The sequence below is a fragment of the Lemur catta genome, chromosome 14 (genome assembly GCF_020740605.2).
Source record: "Lemur catta isolate mLemCat1 chromosome 14, mLemCat1.pri, whole genome shotgun sequence".
NCBI classification, from domain to species: Eukaryota; Metazoa; Chordata; class Mammalia; order Primates; family Lemuridae; genus Lemur; species Lemur catta.
In genome coordinates, this window is record NC_059141.1 from 26053956 (window position 1) to 26073673 (window position 19718).

The following is a 19718-nucleotide window of genomic DNA, read 5'->3' on the forward strand; positions in this document are numbered from 1 at the left end:
TTCAGTAGGTACACTCACCGCATTCTTAACCAGATTTGATACTGATGCAGGGTCAGAAATGCTTATTTTGCACATGACGGACGCTTTTATATTTTGATGTGGCCATGAAAATCTCTCCCTTTAACTTAATTTTTTTTTAAACATGAGGTCTCGCTCTGTCACCCAGGCTGGAGTGCAGTGGTACAAGCATAGCTCATTGCAGCCTTGAACTCCTGAGCTCAAGTGATCCTCCTGCCTCAGCTTCCCCAGTAGCTAGCATGATAGGTTTGCATCATCCTGCTCAGCTAATTTTTTTTTTTGATAGAGATAGATTCTTACTATGTTGCCCAGGCTGGTCTTGAGCTCCAGGCCTCAAGCAATCCTCCCACCTTGGCCTCCCAAAGTGCAGGTGTGAGTCACTGTGCGCTGCCTCTGCTTTAATTTAAACAGAGGGAATAGCAAGAACAGAAGTGTAAAACAGAAAGATGCCTCCAGGGGCTGCAAGTCATTTGCTCTGTTGAAGGGTGAAATTAGAGGCTGAGGTCATGAGCAGATCCTCTTTCTCTTTCTCTTCCATCGTGTTCCTCCTTTCACTTTCCTCCCAAATTTCTTCCTTCCTTTTATCCCTGTCAGGGGGGCTAAGGCCTGGAAACACAAAGATAGCATCTTCTGCACCCAAGTGTGCAGTCTGGTGTGGTAGGTAGATGGATTTGCCATGATATTTTTGGCCGACTCAAGTTCATGGCCTTGCTTTTAAACCGTCCTGACAGTCCTGACCTTCTTCCCTTCTCCACACTTCTGAATTCCTAGGAGTGTGTTCTCTACTTTGATAGTTAGCCCTCCCTGATTCTAAACTATCTTCTGTTGTGTGTGACTCATGTGTGCTCATTTTCTCTCCCCGGGTCTATTGTAAGCTCCTCGAGGGCTGGGGCCACCTTTCTGTGACCTTTTGTTCAGCAAGGCTGTTGGAAACAAGAAGACTTTCTGAACTGTCTCGAGTTCCGGTGGTACAGTTATGGTTATTGCAGCCTGACAATCTGTGTCTAGATAGAGTAACGATGACTTCAGGGCATCATGACATTCTTGTAGAGACAAAGGTGTGCAGGCTTGTCAGCTGAGTGCATATTTTCACAGCATTCGGCAATGATATTTGGTTTTAATCAGAAGTCACAGCAGAACAGTTGGTTTTGAGGAGAAACACTCCCCTCTTCAGAGTCACTGATTAAACTGTAACTATGGTGTAATGTATGCTCCTTAGCACACAGCAGTGGAGATAAATGTGTTATCTGAGAAGGAAGTTTAGCATTCTTAACATTCATCATGCCATCTCAAAACTTTATCTAGTCTTAGTGTGTGCCAGACACTGTGCTGCTAAGCAGCTTTTCAGAAATTATCTCATTTAATCTTTACAATACCCCTGTGAGAATTTTTATTATCCTCATTTTACAGAAGAGGAAATGGAATTAGAAAGTTAAGTAATGTGTCCGGGGTCACACAGCAAAAAGTGATGGAGCCAGGATTTGCTGAGATTACAGGTGTGAGCCATCACACGTGGGTATAAGTAAACTTTTAATATGAATTCATCAATTGAAAAAATCTATTAGAACATGTGGTTCAACTTTTTTTGAATAATATAGTCTGAGGACTTGTTTATATTGTTCAAAAAATACTTATTGAACGGCCACTAGGTGCCCGACACTGTGAGGAGCAAAATAGATGTAGTCTCTGTCCACTTGTGGCAGGAAGTCTAGCTGGGAACTCTCACAAGAAACAAATAGTTACACAAACAACTATATAATTGTAAGTTGTGATAAAAAATATATATAATTGTAAGTTGCAGAAAAAGCAACATGGGCAAAGGCCCTGAGGCAGGGAAGGGTTTGCTGAGAAACTGAAGCAGGTGTGGGTAGTTTGGTGAGAGACAGAATGCTGGGAGAACCTCAGGTGGGAGGACATCAGAAGGAACAATGAAAAATCCAGCAGAGAAAAACAATATAGGCTGGCACTGTGGCTCAGGCCTGTAATCCTAGCACTTTGGGAGGCCGACGGGAGGGGGTGTTGCTTGAGATCAGGAGTTGGAGGTTGCAAGGAGCAATCATGATGCCACTGCACTCCAGCTGGGCAACAGAGCCAGACCCCACCTCGGAAAAAAAAAAGAAAAAAATAATGCTGTAAGTTTACATCTGTTGCCTCGGTTAATCCTCACCAGAAGCGTGTGAGGCAGGGAGGGCAAGCATAATTATAGTTGTTTCTGTCATTGAGGATAAATGCCCAGTTAGGGAACAAAGCCATGCAGCTTTTGGTACCATGATTCACACCAGAGAGGCAAACTCTGTGGGTTCTCTGGGAAGCCGAAAGGGAGCGGGTGGAAGAAGCAGAAAAGCCCTACTGCTGTGCTGCGTGACTACCTGAGGGAAGAAGGCTTTGAACTACAGACATCAAACAGTGAGCGCTTCTTGGTTGCCCCTCTGTCTGCTCTTCTAGGGATCTCTCTTTGTGTCAGGATGGAAAACGAGTCTTGCATTTTAGAGACTGACTGAAAGTTACTTTCAAAGTCGACGGTTCTATAATTCTGAGATTTACATATCAGCAAAAAACTTGAGCGTAGGGTGGGGATTTCTGTCAGGAACCCATAGGTCGGTGGAATCCCAAGCGTTAATCAAAATGAGAAACTACAACTCCCGGCAGGTCTCGGGGCAGGCTCTCCACCTCCCCCTACTTTTTTTTCCGCCAGGGCTAGGGGCGACCAATGACGGTTAGTTATTCGAATAGACCAATAATATCACGAAACTCTCCAGGTTGAGGCGGGGCGGTCGAATCATCCAATCGTATGGAAGATGGGAAAACATAGTAGCCAATCCAAAAGGTGTGGGGGCGGGGCCTGAGGTGAGGGCGGTGAAAGAAGTTTGCTGGCGAAGATGGCGACTGAGGCGCAGGGTGAAGGGGAGGTGCCAGCCCGCGACTCCGGCAGGAGGTGAGCCGAATTCTTGGTCCTGCTGCCTGGGAAACGAGGCCGTGGGCTGGTCGTTCTGAGGCCCGTCCCTTGGGTCACGGTGACCCACGGGCTGGGCTTTGTTCTTTCCTCCCACGGAGTTTCTCACCGTCGCGCCTGCGGGGGCTGAGGCGCGGCGGCCCAGCCCCTTCCCTGGGCTCCAGCCAGGCCCGCGCTTGGTGCTGCCGAGGCCGGAGGGAGGTCGCCCGCGGCACCGGCTGCAAACCCACCAGCTGGGGGTGTCGGCGCTGCCTGCTTGCGCCAAGACTCATCTCGATGGCGAGGAAACTGAAACCCAGAACTGTTAAGCGAATTCCTCGGCGTCACATAGTGCTTTTAATCTCCGAGGCAGTTTGTAGGTTGAAGTCTGAGCAAGGATTTGAGTGTCAATTAGAAATGGGTGTGAGGCCAAGGCCAGTTTCTAAACCTCTCTCGGCTTCAGTTTCATCTGTAAAAATGGACATAATGCCTATTTCAGGAAACGTCAGAATTGAGTAAGACAATCCATTTAAAGCTCCTGGCACTTAGCCTAGCAGATAATAGCTCAATACATGATAAATTTTCGTTTTCCTAGAACAGCTAAAGAACAGATGGGACTGCCGTCCAGAAAATCATGACTTTATTTCTACAGCGCGTTCTTCCCTAAACAGGCACACCGAGAGTTAGCGTTTGCAGGGGAGAATTTCTAGGTGACTCGGCCCCAGCCTTGAGACCGAAGTTGCCTTCATTGATTACAGTGTTTTTTTTTTTTTTTGGTAGATTTCAATAGAGTGATCTTATTTATGTTACCTCAGCGTAAATCAGTAAAATACTTTGGTTTGGCGTCTTTTGATGGATGCCCTTTGTACCGAATAGGAGATTGCAAAAATCTTGGGGAACTGAGTTTGTGAGCGGGCCTCTTCCGGAGTCGAGATGAACTGATTGATTGTGTTATTTAAAATTTTATACGAAGAGCTTTTTACTGTCGGAGCCGCCCGTAAATGGTTGATCATTTTTGCCCCAGGGACCGTAGAGGTGATTGCTACTTTTGATTAGATCATCCCTCATCCAGTTCTAAAATCCTGAATTGTGATGAAAATCTGAGGACAAATAAAATAGTATTTTATAGCAAAAGTAGTTTGGATTCCTCTATAGTATACTGCCAACTGAATTTAAATTTTGAGTGAGAGTATTAGTTACATGATCAACAGGTATTCACACAATCTTACCTGAACCTGAAACCGTTACATCAATTCCATATTGTGAAAGGGAAGTTTGGGGTTTCTGTAAGGCTTTTTGAGGGCAGGACACATACATGTTTTTATCACATATTCCCAGTACTTAGCTTTGTGTAGGTGGTCAGTAATGAATGAATAATAAATAGTCTTTGTCATTTCTAAGACATAAATATTGTCTTGTGATAAATACTCTACAAATTCTTTTTTGCCGTACAATTATTAACCTTTCTAATGTTCTCTTGATAGTGTGGCTCCTTGTATTCTGTGAAGAGGAGAAAAGGATTGTCTGATTTGCACAGATGAATTATATATTTAATGTCGAATGGAGAATATGTGATCAGCCATTTAGAACTATACTGTCTAGCTTTCTATTTTTTCATCATTATTTTAAGCCTGCTCCTAATAATTACAAATGCTTTAAGTTGTTTTTTTATATAATTTTTTTTCTTTTATAATTTATTTTGACTAGCTTCTATGGTTACATTTAAATTGTTTTAATCAAAGAATTAAATTGGGAAAAATTGCTCTGACTGTAAAGAATTCCCAGGTTATGTTTTGAACTTTGATGGCGAACACTCCCTTCTCTTCATTTCCGGTCTTTATTAGGTAGAATGATGCTTTAAAATTTAACTCACTTGTTACACCTTGAAGTTACTCTTAAGTGGACAGTACTAAAGGGGAATCCACAAATAGAAGCTATCCACGTTATCAATTGCACTATAAAAATAATAGAGTCTTTTGTGCTGGCTTCAGCAGCACATATACTAAAATTGGAACGATAACATGAGAAGAAAAAAAGCGTCTTTTAAGGGTCAAAGAGAAGAAGCTAAAGCAGGAAATGAAATAAAGCCACCTCTCCCCATAATTGGCAGTAGGGAAATATAGCTCAGTACTTTCTGAGTTGAAAAGAGACTTGAAAAGAAAGTGCTAACTATTATTAGATGAAAAGGAAAAATTAATAACAAAGGGTCCCAGGTCTTTTAACCTTAATATTCACTGGGAAAAAAGAAGCCTGCTGCAAACCAGAAAAAGCAAACAGGAAGACACAGAGGTGGAGAGAGGCAAAGCAAGCCACAGTAGTGATAATTTTTGAAAAGTTGGTGACAGTCAGTATACCAGCAGTGTCCAAGTTCCAGGGCCCAATCCTGCTCCTGGAATTTAGGAACAGTAAGTTTAGGAACAGACTGTAGGATGCCTGGAAATGTTTTTGGAGGATAAGGAAGGTGCCTGAAGATGGGGAAAGGTCCTATATCCTGTTAATTTACATATAATTTAGAGTATGGAATATAAATAAGGAACACCATGACTTCCTGAGCCTTTTTTTGTTAAATTGTTCTTTCTCTAATCAGACAGTAGTGTGGCCTTTCAAAAAAAATGGTGGATGGAACCTTTATTGATCTCAGGAAGACTTGTGTGTTCTCTCATGCACAAGTTAAGTGGGAAAACCTGGTTTAAATATCTGAATGCACTTTTGTATCTGTGCTGTTAAATTCTATCTGAATGGTTAATGAGGAGTAGATTTCCTCAGGGGATTTTTTTGAATCTGGTTTTACTTTACATTTTTATCAATAATCTGGCTTAGGGAGTTTGATCATTTTATTTGTAGATAAGCCCAGTCTTGGTGGAAGGAGGGAAGAAAGAAAATAGAATTTTAAAATTAATCCACATAAACTTTATGCCTGAAACCATGGCATAAAGCAAGCAGATCCTATTGAACAAGCTTGCTTTGACTGTCAAAACAAGTGGGTTGGTAGTATCATAAAGAATGATATAGGAAATCTGTAAACTTTTTGTTAGATGGTATCAGTAAGCATTAAATTTGGATTAAAACTCTGAATTCAGCCTTCTTTGTTCCGATACATGTTTGTTCCCTCCTCCTTCCTCCCTACCTCATTTTCAGACGCTGCATTTAAGAGTGATCTTTTCTGAATGGTACTAGAGTTTGGTGACAGGCGCTCAGCTCAGATTTGATCCATCGCATAGTATCTACTCAGTATCCTGTGCTTATAAAAATATTTTTAATGTTTGTTGATAATTAAATAGCCTTCCTTGCTGGTGAGTGATAAGAACATTATAGTTGGGAATTGTTGCATAGGTGAGAGGAAGGGCGAGTCTAGGAAGAAGCTGGTGTACAGTTTAGTGTGTAGCAACCCTGTACTTTCCTCATTGACAGTTGTTCTTTCTCCTTTAGGTCTCTGAAACCCAGCATTTAAAAAAAAATTTGTTTTTTGAAAAGTGTATTATTAAAAAACATATATAAAATTTATCATCTTAACAATTTTTCAATGTATAGTTCAGTAGTTTTAATTATATTCACATTGTTGTGTGCCCAGCCATTTTTTGTGTGTGAAGTCCACAACCTACAAATCCATTGAAACTTTAAAGATATATTCTTTCCTCCCTCCCTGGTATAAAATAAACTTATATTTACTACAGATGGTTAGAAAAATATGTACAAAAGAAAGAAAGATAGCCATTCTAGTTCTACCAGGGAGATACAACCATTATTAATATTTAGATTTCCTTGAGTGCTATTCTAGTACTCATTCTTTTTCCTAAGAATAGTTAAATGTTTTCCAAGCAGTGCATAGGGACATAAAAGGAAGACTAAATATCTCTTCACTTCATCATCAGTTTCAACCATTTTTGTTTTTAATTCTGGTGGTTTTACTATAACTTTAAATAATAAAATTATACCTCTATTTCTTGATATATTGATATTTTAGATACGATTTATTGATATCTTAGGCAACGTTGGTTCCCAGCTATGAAAATAAAGACCTATCCTACTTTCTTTGTAAACTCTCACTTCTTTTTCTCCCCATTATCCTTATTTGTTATATCCTTGTTTTTAGTTCTTTCAGGGGCTACCTTTATAGGCTCATGGCAAAATAACTTATTTCTTGATCATTGAATTTCAGACAATATCAGTTGACTCTTTACTATTTAAAATTAGGAAAATAGCATATATATACTTTTGTCTCCTCTTTTCTCTTTTTTAAGGTTTCCATCAGCTACATCACTGCTTCTACAGTATTAAAGTATTAAAAGCATTTACATCCTGTTTTAAATGTACAATTAAATATTTACTTATTGTGGTGAATATGGATTCTAAAAATGGAAAACTAAAGGAGAGCATCATTTAGGATCTTATAACTATGTAAATATGCTCTGCAGAGCCAAGTAGTGTGCTTGACCTGTAGAGAAAGAATTATAATCCTAAATCACCAAACCTGTTTTAATCTAAAAAGCTTGTTGGAGACATCAATGTTAAATGCATTCTCTTTTTTTACACTCAGTTAGTCAAAAATAAAAAAAAATTTTTTTTTATGGAGATGGGGTTTCACTATGTTGCTCAGGATGGTCTTGAACTCCTGGCTTCAAGTTATCCTCCTGCCTCAGCATCCCAAAGTACTAGCATTATAGGCGTGAGCCACCAGTGCCCCTCCTTAGTTGCTCAAAATTATGCCTTATTTACTCTGTGAGTAAATAAAAGGTCTGTTCCCTGGGGGGAAGAGGAAGGTGAAGATAAGTACTCTTTTAAAAAAAACTTGCAATACTGTTAATCATATCTTAAAAATTAATAATTTCCTAATATCTAGTCAGAATGATACTTTAACATTTTTTGAGGTATTATATATAAGTATGTATAAAGTACACATATCTCAAGTATTTAGTTTGAACAATTTTCCCAAACCAAATACCCAAGTTACTAGTACCCAGACCAGGAAACAAAATATTACCAGCATTCCAGAAAGCTCATCTTATTCCCCCTTCCAGTTACTGTGTACTTCTCTCCTCTTCTCCCTAGGGTAACCACCATTCTGACTACTGACAGTACAGATTAGTTTTGCTGACAACATTTTGTTTTAACTTTTTTTTTCTTACATATTGGCAGGTTCAGTTCAAGTGAAGTGACTCATTGCAGAATATTTGGCCTAAATAGGAAAGTGTAAAGAAAAAATAAAAATTATCTTTTTGGAAAGATGGTGGAATTTATTTAAGCCAAGCAGAATTTATTTGCTTTCTAGCATTCACATATATATTTTTATATAATATTTTGTTTTGGATGTCATAAATATATTCAGAAAAGACATTTGCTCTGTTAGGGAATGCATCTGTGAGATATTTATTTTGCAGCCTTAGATTCTGGTACTGGGTGGTGATATGTATAATTAAATATGGTTTTATTTCCAAAATGTTTTAGAAAATTTTTGGAGACTAAAAGGGGTTACTCTAGGGAGGAAGGTATAGGGAAGAAGGAAGAATAAGAAGGTGGGGATGGCAACTGTCTGCTAAACTACAGAGATATGCAACAAGATTAGAATTAGTGGGATATCCTTGCATTGCCACCTTGGTGGTATATATCATGCAGCTTGGCATCTGCCCGTATGCTGATTGTTTTCATTGTTATAATCTTGAGAAATTGAGCCCTTATATTGTTTTACTGGGTAAATGCTTTAAGAACAGATACTATTGTTATCTATAAATTCTTCTTCAATCTATGTTTATCTGTTTTAAGCAGGTATGACTTAATGATCTACTTAGTAAATACTAGTACAACACTTTGAATTTGGAGAAATGATTATTACTTTAAAAATTGTTTAAAATACCCATCTATGCATAAGATTATATGCTGTATGTTCAGGATTAGGAGGATTTAGAAAAGAGCCAGGCTGATACAGGGGTTGAATGTTATGTGTTTAATTAATTGAAGTCTAAGAATGGAGTTTTGCTGATTCCATTCAATTTGGAAGAGATTAGGTTTTTAAAAAATTTATCTTTTTATTTTTAATTTTTTTGCTCAGGTTGGTCTCGAAGTCTTGAGCTCAAGCTATCCTCCCGCCTCGGCCTCTCAGAGTGCTAGGATTACAGGTGTGAGCCACCATGTCTGGCTGAGATTAGATTTTAAAGTCTCATCTGTGGGGTGTAGTTTGCTGTTGGATTGGTAGGAGTCATTATTATTTATTTATTTGTTTAATTTTTTAAAAAATTTCACTCCGGGCTGTGTGCTCTTAATTTTTTTTTTTTTTTTTTTGAGACAGTGTTTCACTCTGTTGCCTGGGCTAGAGTGCAGTGGGATCATCGTAGCTCACTGCAACTTCAGATTTTGCTCAAGTGATCCTCCTGCCTCAGCCTCCTAAGTAGCTGAGACTACAGGCCTGTGCCACCATGCCTGGCTAATTTTTGTATTTTTTGTAAAGGCTAAGTTGCTCAGGGTGGTCTTGAACTCCTGGCCTCAAGTGATGCTTCCACTTCAGCCTCCCAAAGTGCTAGGATTACAGATGTGAGCCACTGCTCCCTCTCTGAAAAGAATCTTTTTTTTTTGAGACAGAGTATCGCTCTATTGCCCGGGCTAGAGTGAGTGCCGTGGCGTCAGCCTAGCTCACAGCAACCTCAAACTCCTGGGCTTAAGCGATCCTACTGCCTCAGCCTCCCGAGTAGCTGGGACTACAGGCATATGCCACCACCATGCCCGGCTAATTTTTTCTGTATATATATATATATATATATATTTTAGTTGGCCAGATCATTTCTTTCTATTTTCAGTAGAGACGGGGTCTCACTCTTGCTCAGGCTGGTCTCGAACTCCTGACCTCAAGCGATCCACCCACCTTGGCCTCCCAGAGTGCTAGGATTATAGGCGTGAGCCACCGCGCCCAGCCTATATTTAATAATTTAAACAGAACATTTAATATAGAGTTATTAACTATAACAGGGGATTGGAGTAACAAGGGATTGGCTAGTAAGAAGTAAAGCGATCTCTAAAAAGGATAGAAATAGCAGATATAAGAATCAGCTGAGATAGAATGTGCAAGGAAGAGGACCCCTAGGGGCAGAGATCCAGACTTTGCTGGAGATGGCATGGCCATGGCTCACTGAATGGCAGAGAAGTAGTTGTGGTGGAATTTGCCAGAAATCCACCCTTTAGGGTACTGGGGAAAGCTGTTAATGTGGAGGTGTCTTGATGGGAAGCTACTGACTTGTGAGTGCTGCTGACTACTGTGTACTGCAGGAGTCTAGCACTGAAGAAGCTGCTCATGCTGCAGGAGCCTCGTGCTGGAGAAGCCACACATGTACTACAGGAGCTGGTTGTTGGAGAAGCCATCTGTTCTGCAGGAGCTGGGGCTGGAAAAGCTGCACACCCTGCAGGAACTTGCCTAGAGGAGCACCTTAGAACCAGAAAGAGAGAGACACTTCCTCCTGTGTGTCTTCTACAGTGTTCTTCACTAATAATGCTTAACATTGTGCCAGCAGGCCAAGGAAATATATTTAAAGGCTCTGGCTCCATTTTTGCAGAGACGGCAATGAAGTTGAGAGGCAATGAAGATGAGATAATTGATAATAGATGAGATAATAGATAATTGGCACATTCAGAGAATCATCTTATCTCTAAGCTACTTCTATGCCTCTCTTTCTGTAGAGCTCCCTAAGCCTATTCTATAGAAAACTGTGGTTTGGTGTGTAAGATCTGAATGAGTGAGGAGGCACAGGAATAAATCTGAGGGGACAAGAAGGTGATTGGTAGTTAAATTTACAATGACATACTTATTTGCTTGTAAGCTTGTAAAAGTCTATATGCATTCCAAATGGAATGATGGTTTCCTAGAATAAAGAACCTGAAACAAGATTGTTAAATTAAATTACATTTAATGTAATAACTATTGTTTATCTATATTTTCTTTTTTTCTCCTTTTTTTTTTTTTGAGACAAGATCTTGCTCTGTCACCCTGGCTAGACTGCAGTGGTGTCATCATAGCTCACTGTAACCTTCAACTCTTGGTTCCTCCTTCCTCAGCCTCCCAAGTAGTTGGGACTACAGGCTAAGTAGTAGTTTTCTATTTTTTGTAGAGGTGGGGTCTCACTCTTGCTCAGGCTGATCTGGAACTCCTGACCTCAAAAAATCCTCCTATCTTGGCCTCCCAAAGTGCTAGAATTATAAGTGTGAGCCACCGCACCCAGCCTGTATTTTCTTTTTTGAAGCATGGCTGATGTTTAAGGTATATAGTATTGCTACAATTTCAGACCTGCAGAGATCCCATAGGGTATGTTATTTTTTGATACTTTTCCCTCAACTAAACCAGTATGTGTCTTTGAGTAAGCTACTTTCACATTTTGCATTTCCTTGTCTTTTTACATGGGGCTACTGGTATGTAGTTCTTTTGAGGTTTTAGGAATTTGTGTTTGTAATGATCTTGAAACATCTATAATTTTAAAGAGTTACTACATTTCTGTCAAGGTCTGATGTAAATTTTGTTTTTGATATTGTTCTAGGACTGGGCATTGCACGTGAATCTTTTGAACAAGAGTAGTTTTTAGTTATTATTAGTTAGTGTAATACCCTCTTATCCTGATTAAAGAGCAGCATCAGTTATTTGGCATAGCACATGATTAAGCTTGGAAGTTTTATTGTTTATTTTTTAAAGAACCTTTGAATAATGAAAATAGCTGAAATGAACTGAAGAACCAAAGGCTGCATGCTGTGCATTGTGATTGGTAGACTTGGCTGAGCAGAAGTTCACATTTGTTAGAAAAACCAAGACTTGCTTATGAAAAACTAAGAAGTACTGGAAAAATGGTATGGAAGGGAGAAACACAAAAGATAAGTCAAAAATTATAAAAAGAAAATATAGAGAAGAGAGGGTGAGTTTCTAGTAGAGGCTGCCAATAACAGCAATATGGGCAGGCCTCGGGGGCAATGGTGATGGCCCAACAAGAAGTGGTCCTGGGAAGAAAGAATATCCTTAGAATCGGGAAAGGAGAGAGAATACCCAAAGTGACCACTCTGTCCTCTGAAGGTAACTATATGGAAGGGAGGGCTCAGATTCATACTAGAGGTAAATAGATTTACACGTTTATATTTGTTAGGATTCTTTCAGTTATATGTGACAGAAACTTAAATTCAAATTAGCTCAAGCAAAAGGACTATTAATTGGCTCAAGAAACTGAAAAGTCCAGAGGGTAGATCAAGGATGGCTTAATTTGTATGAAAAGTCTCAAACAATGTCAGTGGGTATCTGCCTCTGGCTCTCTTAAATCTGGTTTCCTCTGTATTTGCTTCATAAGAAGGCAGGTTCTCTACAAAGGTGGCAGTGGCAGTAATGGACTACCAACTGTGTCAGTCTTACATTCTACCAGGTTAGCAATTTTAGCATCTAGCAAAACTCTTGGAGTTGAGATTTTTTGTCCTGGTTTGACTTGTGGGCCTTTGCCTCAGTGAGGGGAATAGAATGTTTCGATTGGTTAAGCCTGGGTCATATGCTCACGCTTAGTGTCCACCAAGTCACATAGATTTGAAAGACGGGAGAGGTTACTGCCCAAGAGAAAATGGAGATGCTATTACCAGAGGAAGGGGAAAGTAGATATTGGTAGGCAAAAACAACAGATGTCCACTATGCTATCTCTGTAACTCCTTATGTATAATTCCTATTGTTTAAATATATGTTTTGAAAAGAGCTTGCCTAATGTGTGGAGAAAATATTTTATGTTTCTTAAACAAACAACAGAAACCCAACAAAAAGCCCCTTATTTAAGTATTAGTTATCTTTTTATTTTTCATACTGTCCAAATCCTACTCATCTTAAAGATCTAGCTCAAATTTCAACTCTTATATAAGGGTGAAAGTTTCTCTCTTACATATGGATTCTTAGAGCCTTTATTGTCTATATCATGCATTTGGCAGTTAATGATCTTGTATCATCTTTTGTGTTGTAGTCATTAGCACTGTTTAAAATCTTGTACTGCTTAGTGAACTTTAAGCTCCTAGAGGCTGGAGACTTACGTTAGTTTTTTGTCTGTGTACCTTAAAATTACAAAACACTCAGAAGATTATGGTTGGATTGATTTTAAATAGTACACAAATGACTGTGATTTATTTATTTTTTTAATTTTTTTTGAGACAGAGTCTTGCTCTGTTGCCTGGGCTAGAGTGCCGAGGTGTCAGCCTATCTCACAGCAACCTCAAACTCCTTGGCTTAAACAATCCTCCTGCCTCAGCCTCCTGAGTAGCTGGGACTACAGGCATGTGCCACCATGCCCGGCTAATTTTTTTCTATATGTTTTTAGTTGTCCAGCTAATTTCTTTCTATTTTTTTCTTTTTATTAGAGACGGGGTCTCGCTCTTGCTTAGGCTGGTTTTGAACTCCTGAGCTCATACGATCCACCCGCCTCAGCCTCCCAAAGTGCTAGGATTGCAGGCATGAGCCACCACACCTGACCTGTGATTTCTTTTTGGCTACCATGTGTCTCAGAAAAACAATTCACCTTCTTATACAAGTTAACAAAAAGACTTATGGTTAGGTTTGTAGAGTATTGAGTACTTCTGGCTGACTAAAAGTATTATGGAAGCTTTTTTTTTGAGACAGAGTCCCTCTCTGTTTTGCCTGGGCTAGAGTACAGTGGCGCCATCACAGCTCACTGCAACCTCAAGCTGCTGGGCTCAGGCAATCCTCCTGCCTCAGCTTTCTGAGTAGCTGGGACTACAGGCGTGTGCCATCATGCCCTGTGCTTCCAAGACCCGCTAATTTTTCTAGTTTTTGTAGAGGTGAGGTCTTACTGTTGCCCAGTGAGAACTGGTTGGTCTCGAACTCCTGATGTCAAGCGATCCTTCCCTCCCGACTTCCCAGAGTGCTGGGATTACAGTGGGATTACAGGCATGAGCTGTGACCTCGCCCCTAGAAGCTCTTTTCTTAAGAATTTTCAATTTGTGAACTTGTGTAGATATGAATAAGTCATGTGCCAGAACAAAACTATTATTTGTCTCTTAGATACTATGCATCACTCTGGACTTTGGAACAAATGGAAGCAGAAGTCTTTTAGAACCTAATCTGATCATACATACAAGTACTTCTAGTTTCAATTGCCTGAGACTGGTGGCATTTAAAGTCTGTAGGGAAAGAGAGGCTAATGAAGCTTGACTCTACTTTTTTGAGGAATAAACACTTTTTAGATAAATGATAAAAGGGAAACTATATTGTTAGTGAAGCGTCCTATAGCACTTTCTCCAAATAAGGCATTTTGGTACTTTCCTAATACAAGTAGATTTCTTCCCATTGTATACTATTAATAGCTTGGAGGAGAAAAATTGAGGTGTCAGCAACAGAATTAATGCCAATTCCTGTGACACCCAAAAGGATAAAAATTACATTAAGTCAGTAAATTGGCATAATGGATACTCTGAGAAAGTATAATTAGCCTTCTTTTTTTTTTTTTTTAAATAAGGACACTAATCCCCAAATTAGCCTTCTTTACTGAGAGTATTACATTGTCATTCCATAAAGCAAAATCTTAGGTTTCCAAAAATGTTTAGGTTAAGAAGGTAAGCAATCAAGAATTCTTTTATCTCTGATTAGTTTGCCAGTTTAATGTTGGTTAACTTGCTCTAGTAGTTTAAAAGTTCATTTCAAGTTGAGCTCAAATATAGGGGCTAAATACATTTTGCAGACTGTTGGAGTCTAAATTAGAGATAAGAAGTCCATATTACAAAACCCTGGACAGCTACTCTTAAGGGACGACCTTACGGTATAAATGTTTCAAAATTTTTATCTAAGAAACTGGATACTGTTTCCTGAAATCTTCTGGTACTACTTATCAACTTTGAACTGTTTCTGGTATTAAAAAACCCTGCTAGATTGGGCACATGAAGCTGTTTAGTCTCTCTTTATTTACAAATTTCATGATGCCAGTTTAAATTTGATATGCAAAAAGAAGGAATATAGTCTTTTGTTTGATAGTTGTATGTATTCCTTATCTAACAGCTCTCCAATAAAGTGACACATTTAAAGACATATTATAGAGTCTTTTAGGGTTGAAAAAGCAGTAAGAGAGTGCATACTTCTTTCAGGGTGGTAACTCAGATTTGGACAACTTTAAATATAGCTTATATTTTGATTGATGTTGCCAAGGTTGTGGTTCTTGGAGAACAAATCAAGTTAGGCAATTCACTAGGGAGGAAACATTTAGTTTTGTGGGTATGCAGTTTTGGTAGTAGTCAGCCAAAAGACACATCTGCAGGATGCAGTTTTTTTTTTTTTTCATGGATTGAATTTTGCAGATTCATGGCTTCAACATGCCTCAGAAGCACTTGCATTTCATTTTTCTGTAATTGATTTTTCAGTTGCGGATTGTTTCTAGTCATTTCACTGAACATATCATCTTCCATGTAGAGTTCCATCTAGTGGTAAAAGTGATAATTGTAGACTATAAGTAGGTGATAAAAATTATTTTTGCTGAGGGATCTTGCCTCCTTCATTCTTTGGGATAGTTGCGTGGGGCCCTTGTTATCTCTGTGTGCCTACATACCTAGCTACAGATTCTCCTGGTTCTGGCCATCTATGCAAAAGCTTTTATGATGAGAAAATTAACTTTTAGTATATATTTTGATATTCTATCATATTTATATCAAGTTGTAGTGAGATTTAGGCCAGAACTACTTGGTTTCTTAAAAAAATTTGTCATGAAATGTTGAATATACATATAAGTAGATAGAATAATATAATCAGTACTCTTGCCATCATCATAAGCTTTAGCAAATCTTAACATTTTGCCATATTTACTTCAGTTCTCTCTCTCCTTTTCCTATAGCTTAGTGATTTATCACAAGAACATTACTAACACCCTAGAAACTCCTCTTGTGCATTTATGCCTACTCTTCTTAATCACTACCCACAAAATATAACCATTATGCTGAATTTTATGGTAAATATTAATATATCATTGCTTCTCTTTACAGTTTTTGGTGTTTTTGTTGTTGTTGTTGTTGTGTTTTTCTTTTTGGATTTGGACTCCTGGGCTCAAGCAATCGTCCTGCCTCAGCCTCCTGAGCTTGAGTAGCTGGGACTATAGGGACACACCACCGTGCTTGGCTCTTTACAGTTTGGCCATTTAAGCAATTATCTCTAAACATTAGTTTTGTTTGTTTTTAAAATTTTATATAAATATCATTATATAGGATGTAGTTGTCTCTTGGTGTGTGTGTATGTCTTCTTTGCTCATTATTTCTGAGATTCATCTATAATGGTGCATATAGCTAGAGTCTGTCCATATTTGTTATTATATGATATTGCTTTGTAAATAACACAATTAAAAAAACTTTTCTGCTGGACTTTTTTTTTTTTTTTAGGTACAGAGTCTCACTCTGTTGCCTGGGCTAGAGTGCTATGGCATCAGCCTAGCTCACAGCAACCTCAAACTCCTCCTGGGCTCAAGCAATCCTTCTGCCTCAGCCTCTGAGTAGCTGGGACTACAGGCATGTGCCACCATGCCTGGCTAATTTTTTCTATTTTTAGTTGTCTGGCTAATTTCTTTCTATTTTTAGTAGAGATGGGGTCTCGCTGTTGCTGAGGTTGGTCTCAAACTCCTGACCTCAAGTGATCCTCCTGCCTCAGCCTCCCAGAGTGCTAGGATTATAGGCGTGGCCCACCAGGCTGGCAATATGTTGTTTTAATTTGCATTTTTCTGATGTCTTACAATATTGAGCTTTTTTTTTTTAATTTATTTTTTAGAGGTGGGGTTTTGCTATGTTACTCACGCTGATATTGAGATCCTGTGCTCAACTGATCCCTCTATCTCCGCCGCCCTAGTAACTGGGACTACAGGCACACCCACCTTGAGTGTTTTTTAGCATGAGTATATTGGCCATTTGGCTATCTTTTTCTATGAGATTTTGTTGAGATCTCATGTCCATTTTTCCTCCTTTTTTTTTTTTTTTTTTTTTTTTTGAGACTCACTCTGTTGCCTGGGCTAGAGTACAGTGGCATCATCATGGCTCACTGCAACCTCAGACTCCTGGGCTTAAGTGATCTTCCTGCCTCAACCTTTCGAGTAGCTGGGACTACTGGGACATGCCACCATGCCTGCCCAGCTAATATTTCTAATTTTTGTAGAGACACGGTCTTGCTTTTGATCAGACTGGTCATGAACTCCTGGCCTCAATTGATCTTCCCACCTTGGCTTCCCAGAGTGCTAGGATTACAGGTGTGAGCCACCCCACCCAGCCTATTATTACTTTTAATGTTTTAGATTTATTTGTTTGTTTATTTATTATGAATGGATAGTATATTCACATGAATAAAAAATCCAGAAAATACAAAAGAGCATACAGTGAAAAGTTTCTCTCCGACTGCTATTCCTGTTTCATTCAGTTTCCTTCTTTAGAGGCATTGTGACTTTATTTTTATAAAACTTTGTTTGTCATTTATTCAGAAAAATTTAATTTTAATATAGTTAAATTTATCAACCTTTTCTTTGTGAATTGTGCTTTTTATGTCTTAAGAAATCCTTCCTCTGCCTCATTAATTTATTCTTCTATACTATTTTCTAAAGTTTTACTTTTCATATTTAGATCTTTTTGTTTTTTGCCCAGATGCCTGTTGAGGGGGCACCTGGGAAGCCTAGGGGTGCTGTGAGATCTTCCCATTGTGGTCCCTGCCTCTGCCTCTTCCTTTCTGCCCTCAGCTCCCACTATGACCATCCATCCTAGTGGGTGCTGGCTGGGTTTCCTGTTTGCCGAGGCAACCCTGTGGAAACTCATATTCAGATCTTTATTCTACCTGGAATTTATTTTTTTGTTTTTGGTGTGAGGTAGGGATCACACCTCCCCCCATACTGTAAAACTACTTGTCCTTATGTTCTTATATTATGTGATTATTTTGTCTAGTATAACTTTGAGTGGTGGTGGGAGTTTGCTGTTGAGCTTCATGTACGCATTGGCAAGTACAATTAACTGGTCCAGTTTTTTATTTCTGTTTTGTTCCTGCTTGCAGATGAGTGCTCAGAGTCCTAAGTACTGCTTTTCAAGCCCCATAATGTGCCCTGTGTCCTCTAACATGTCTGGAATTTGTGTAGGCTGTGCTGGGGCAGGGAAAGGAGAGTTCCTTTGTCACCACAAACAAGGAGAAAGCTTTTTTCCTGTCTCTTCGATTTACCAATGCCTCATCAGAAGCTTTCAGCACTTATGTAAGAAATTTATTATTATTTTTGAACTCAAGCAAACTTAAGAGTTTGTTTTAAAATATTGTAGAGCAGTTAGTTGTTTTTGTTTAAATATAGAATTTTTTTTCTTTAGTCCTAGAAATTTCTTAAGTTCTTAAACATGTTCCTTGATATTCTTAGCTTTATATTGTGGTATTGTGTATTCTTTGGAGAGGGATTAGTGGGCTTTGTGATATAAGAATAACTTAAAGAAAATAACCCACTCTGTCTTTTCCATCTCTCATATTCCATTTTACTTCTTTTTTTTTTTTAACCATTTCTATCTCTTAGATATTGTCTTACCAGATGGTCTATTCAGAAAAAGTGAGGAAGAGAGGGGGAAAACCTAGCTTAAAGAAGTTAACAACAGTGGATGAACATAAGAAGGAAGGGGAGGAAAAAGCAGAGGGGAAAAGAAAGTGCGATTGTTTACATGTTGCTTGTGTGTTAGGACTTCTGTGGTATTTTTTTTCTTGTATTCCTTATAAATAGCTAGGGGTAGCCTTGAACCTGTTTATTCTTCTACCTGTTCAGGTTGTTTAGGAGGGAGCACTTTGTGGGGGGATGGCTAGGTAGGAGGGATTTTGTTGAGAAACAGTATACCTAGAGGGTTTGTGCTTCTAGTACCTTTCTCACTAGTGTATAGTATTTTATCCAGTTTAGTGCTGAAGGGTCAACTATGATAAAAGTTTTAGAAATCTTAACTGAGTCTTGGTCTCGGACATTCATAAAATAAAAGTCTGTAGGTTTTAGTGCATGTAGGTATTTCTACTTCAGGAATATAATGGATGCTACTCATATAAATTTATATGTCAGAACTAATTTGATCTGAAATCAGTTATTCAGAATTAAAAGGGATGTGAATTCCATAAAGTGATCAGTTTAGACTCAATAAACTATATGATTCTTTTGGTGCTAACACATTTTATGATTTTTCTGTCCCTATTAGTACAGTGGTAATTTTTTTTAAATCCCCTAAATATTTTTCAGGACAGAGTGATAATTTCTCATTGGCAGTGATTATAAACAGTAGTTCATATTGACTTATTTCTTGTTTTTTTTTTTTTTTGAGACAGAGTCTCACTCTGTTGCCCATGCTAGAGTGCCGTGGCGTCAGCCTAGCTCACAGCAACCTCAAACTCCTGGGCTTAAGCAGTCTTTCTGCCTCAACCTCCTGAGTAGCTGGGACTACAGGCATGTGCCACCATGTCCAGCTAATTTTTTTCTGTATATATATTTTTAGCTGTCCAGATCATTTCTTTCTATTTTTAGTAGAGATGGGGTCTCGCTCTTGCTCAGGCTGGTCTCGAACTCCTGACCTCGAACGATCCTCCTGCCTCAGCCTCCCAGAGTGCTAGGATTACAGGCGTGAGCCACTGCACCCGGCCTATTGACTTATTTCTTGACTGAAATAAGCTGACATTAAAAAAAAAAAGAGGCTCTTGTCAATGGCTTATGATGAAGTTGCTTCTGATTCTAATTGATTTATAATCATTGGCATCTTTAAGTTTACACAGGAAAAATAACCTATCCATAACCTATCCTAGTGTATAAAAAAG

The 19718-nt window shown here is 38.8% G+C and overlaps 1 protein-coding gene across 3 annotated transcripts in view; it reads left to right on the forward strand.

Annotated features, from left to right (window-relative positions):
• The first annotated feature begins 2875 nt into the window (after window positions 1-2875).
• The window catches only part of ARHGAP19 (Rho GTPase activating protein 19), a 66920-nt gene continuing 50077 nt past the window's right edge, over window positions 2876-19718 (forward strand). For all 3 annotated transcript variants that reach the window (XM_045568736.1, XM_045568737.1, XM_045568735.1), the window contains exon 1: window positions 2876-2953. In XM_045568736.1, the coding sequence (XP_045424692.1) occupies window positions 2898-2953 (56 nt within the window). In that variant the 5' untranslated portion in view covers window positions 2876-2897. The remainder of the gene's footprint in view (window positions 2954-19718) is intronic.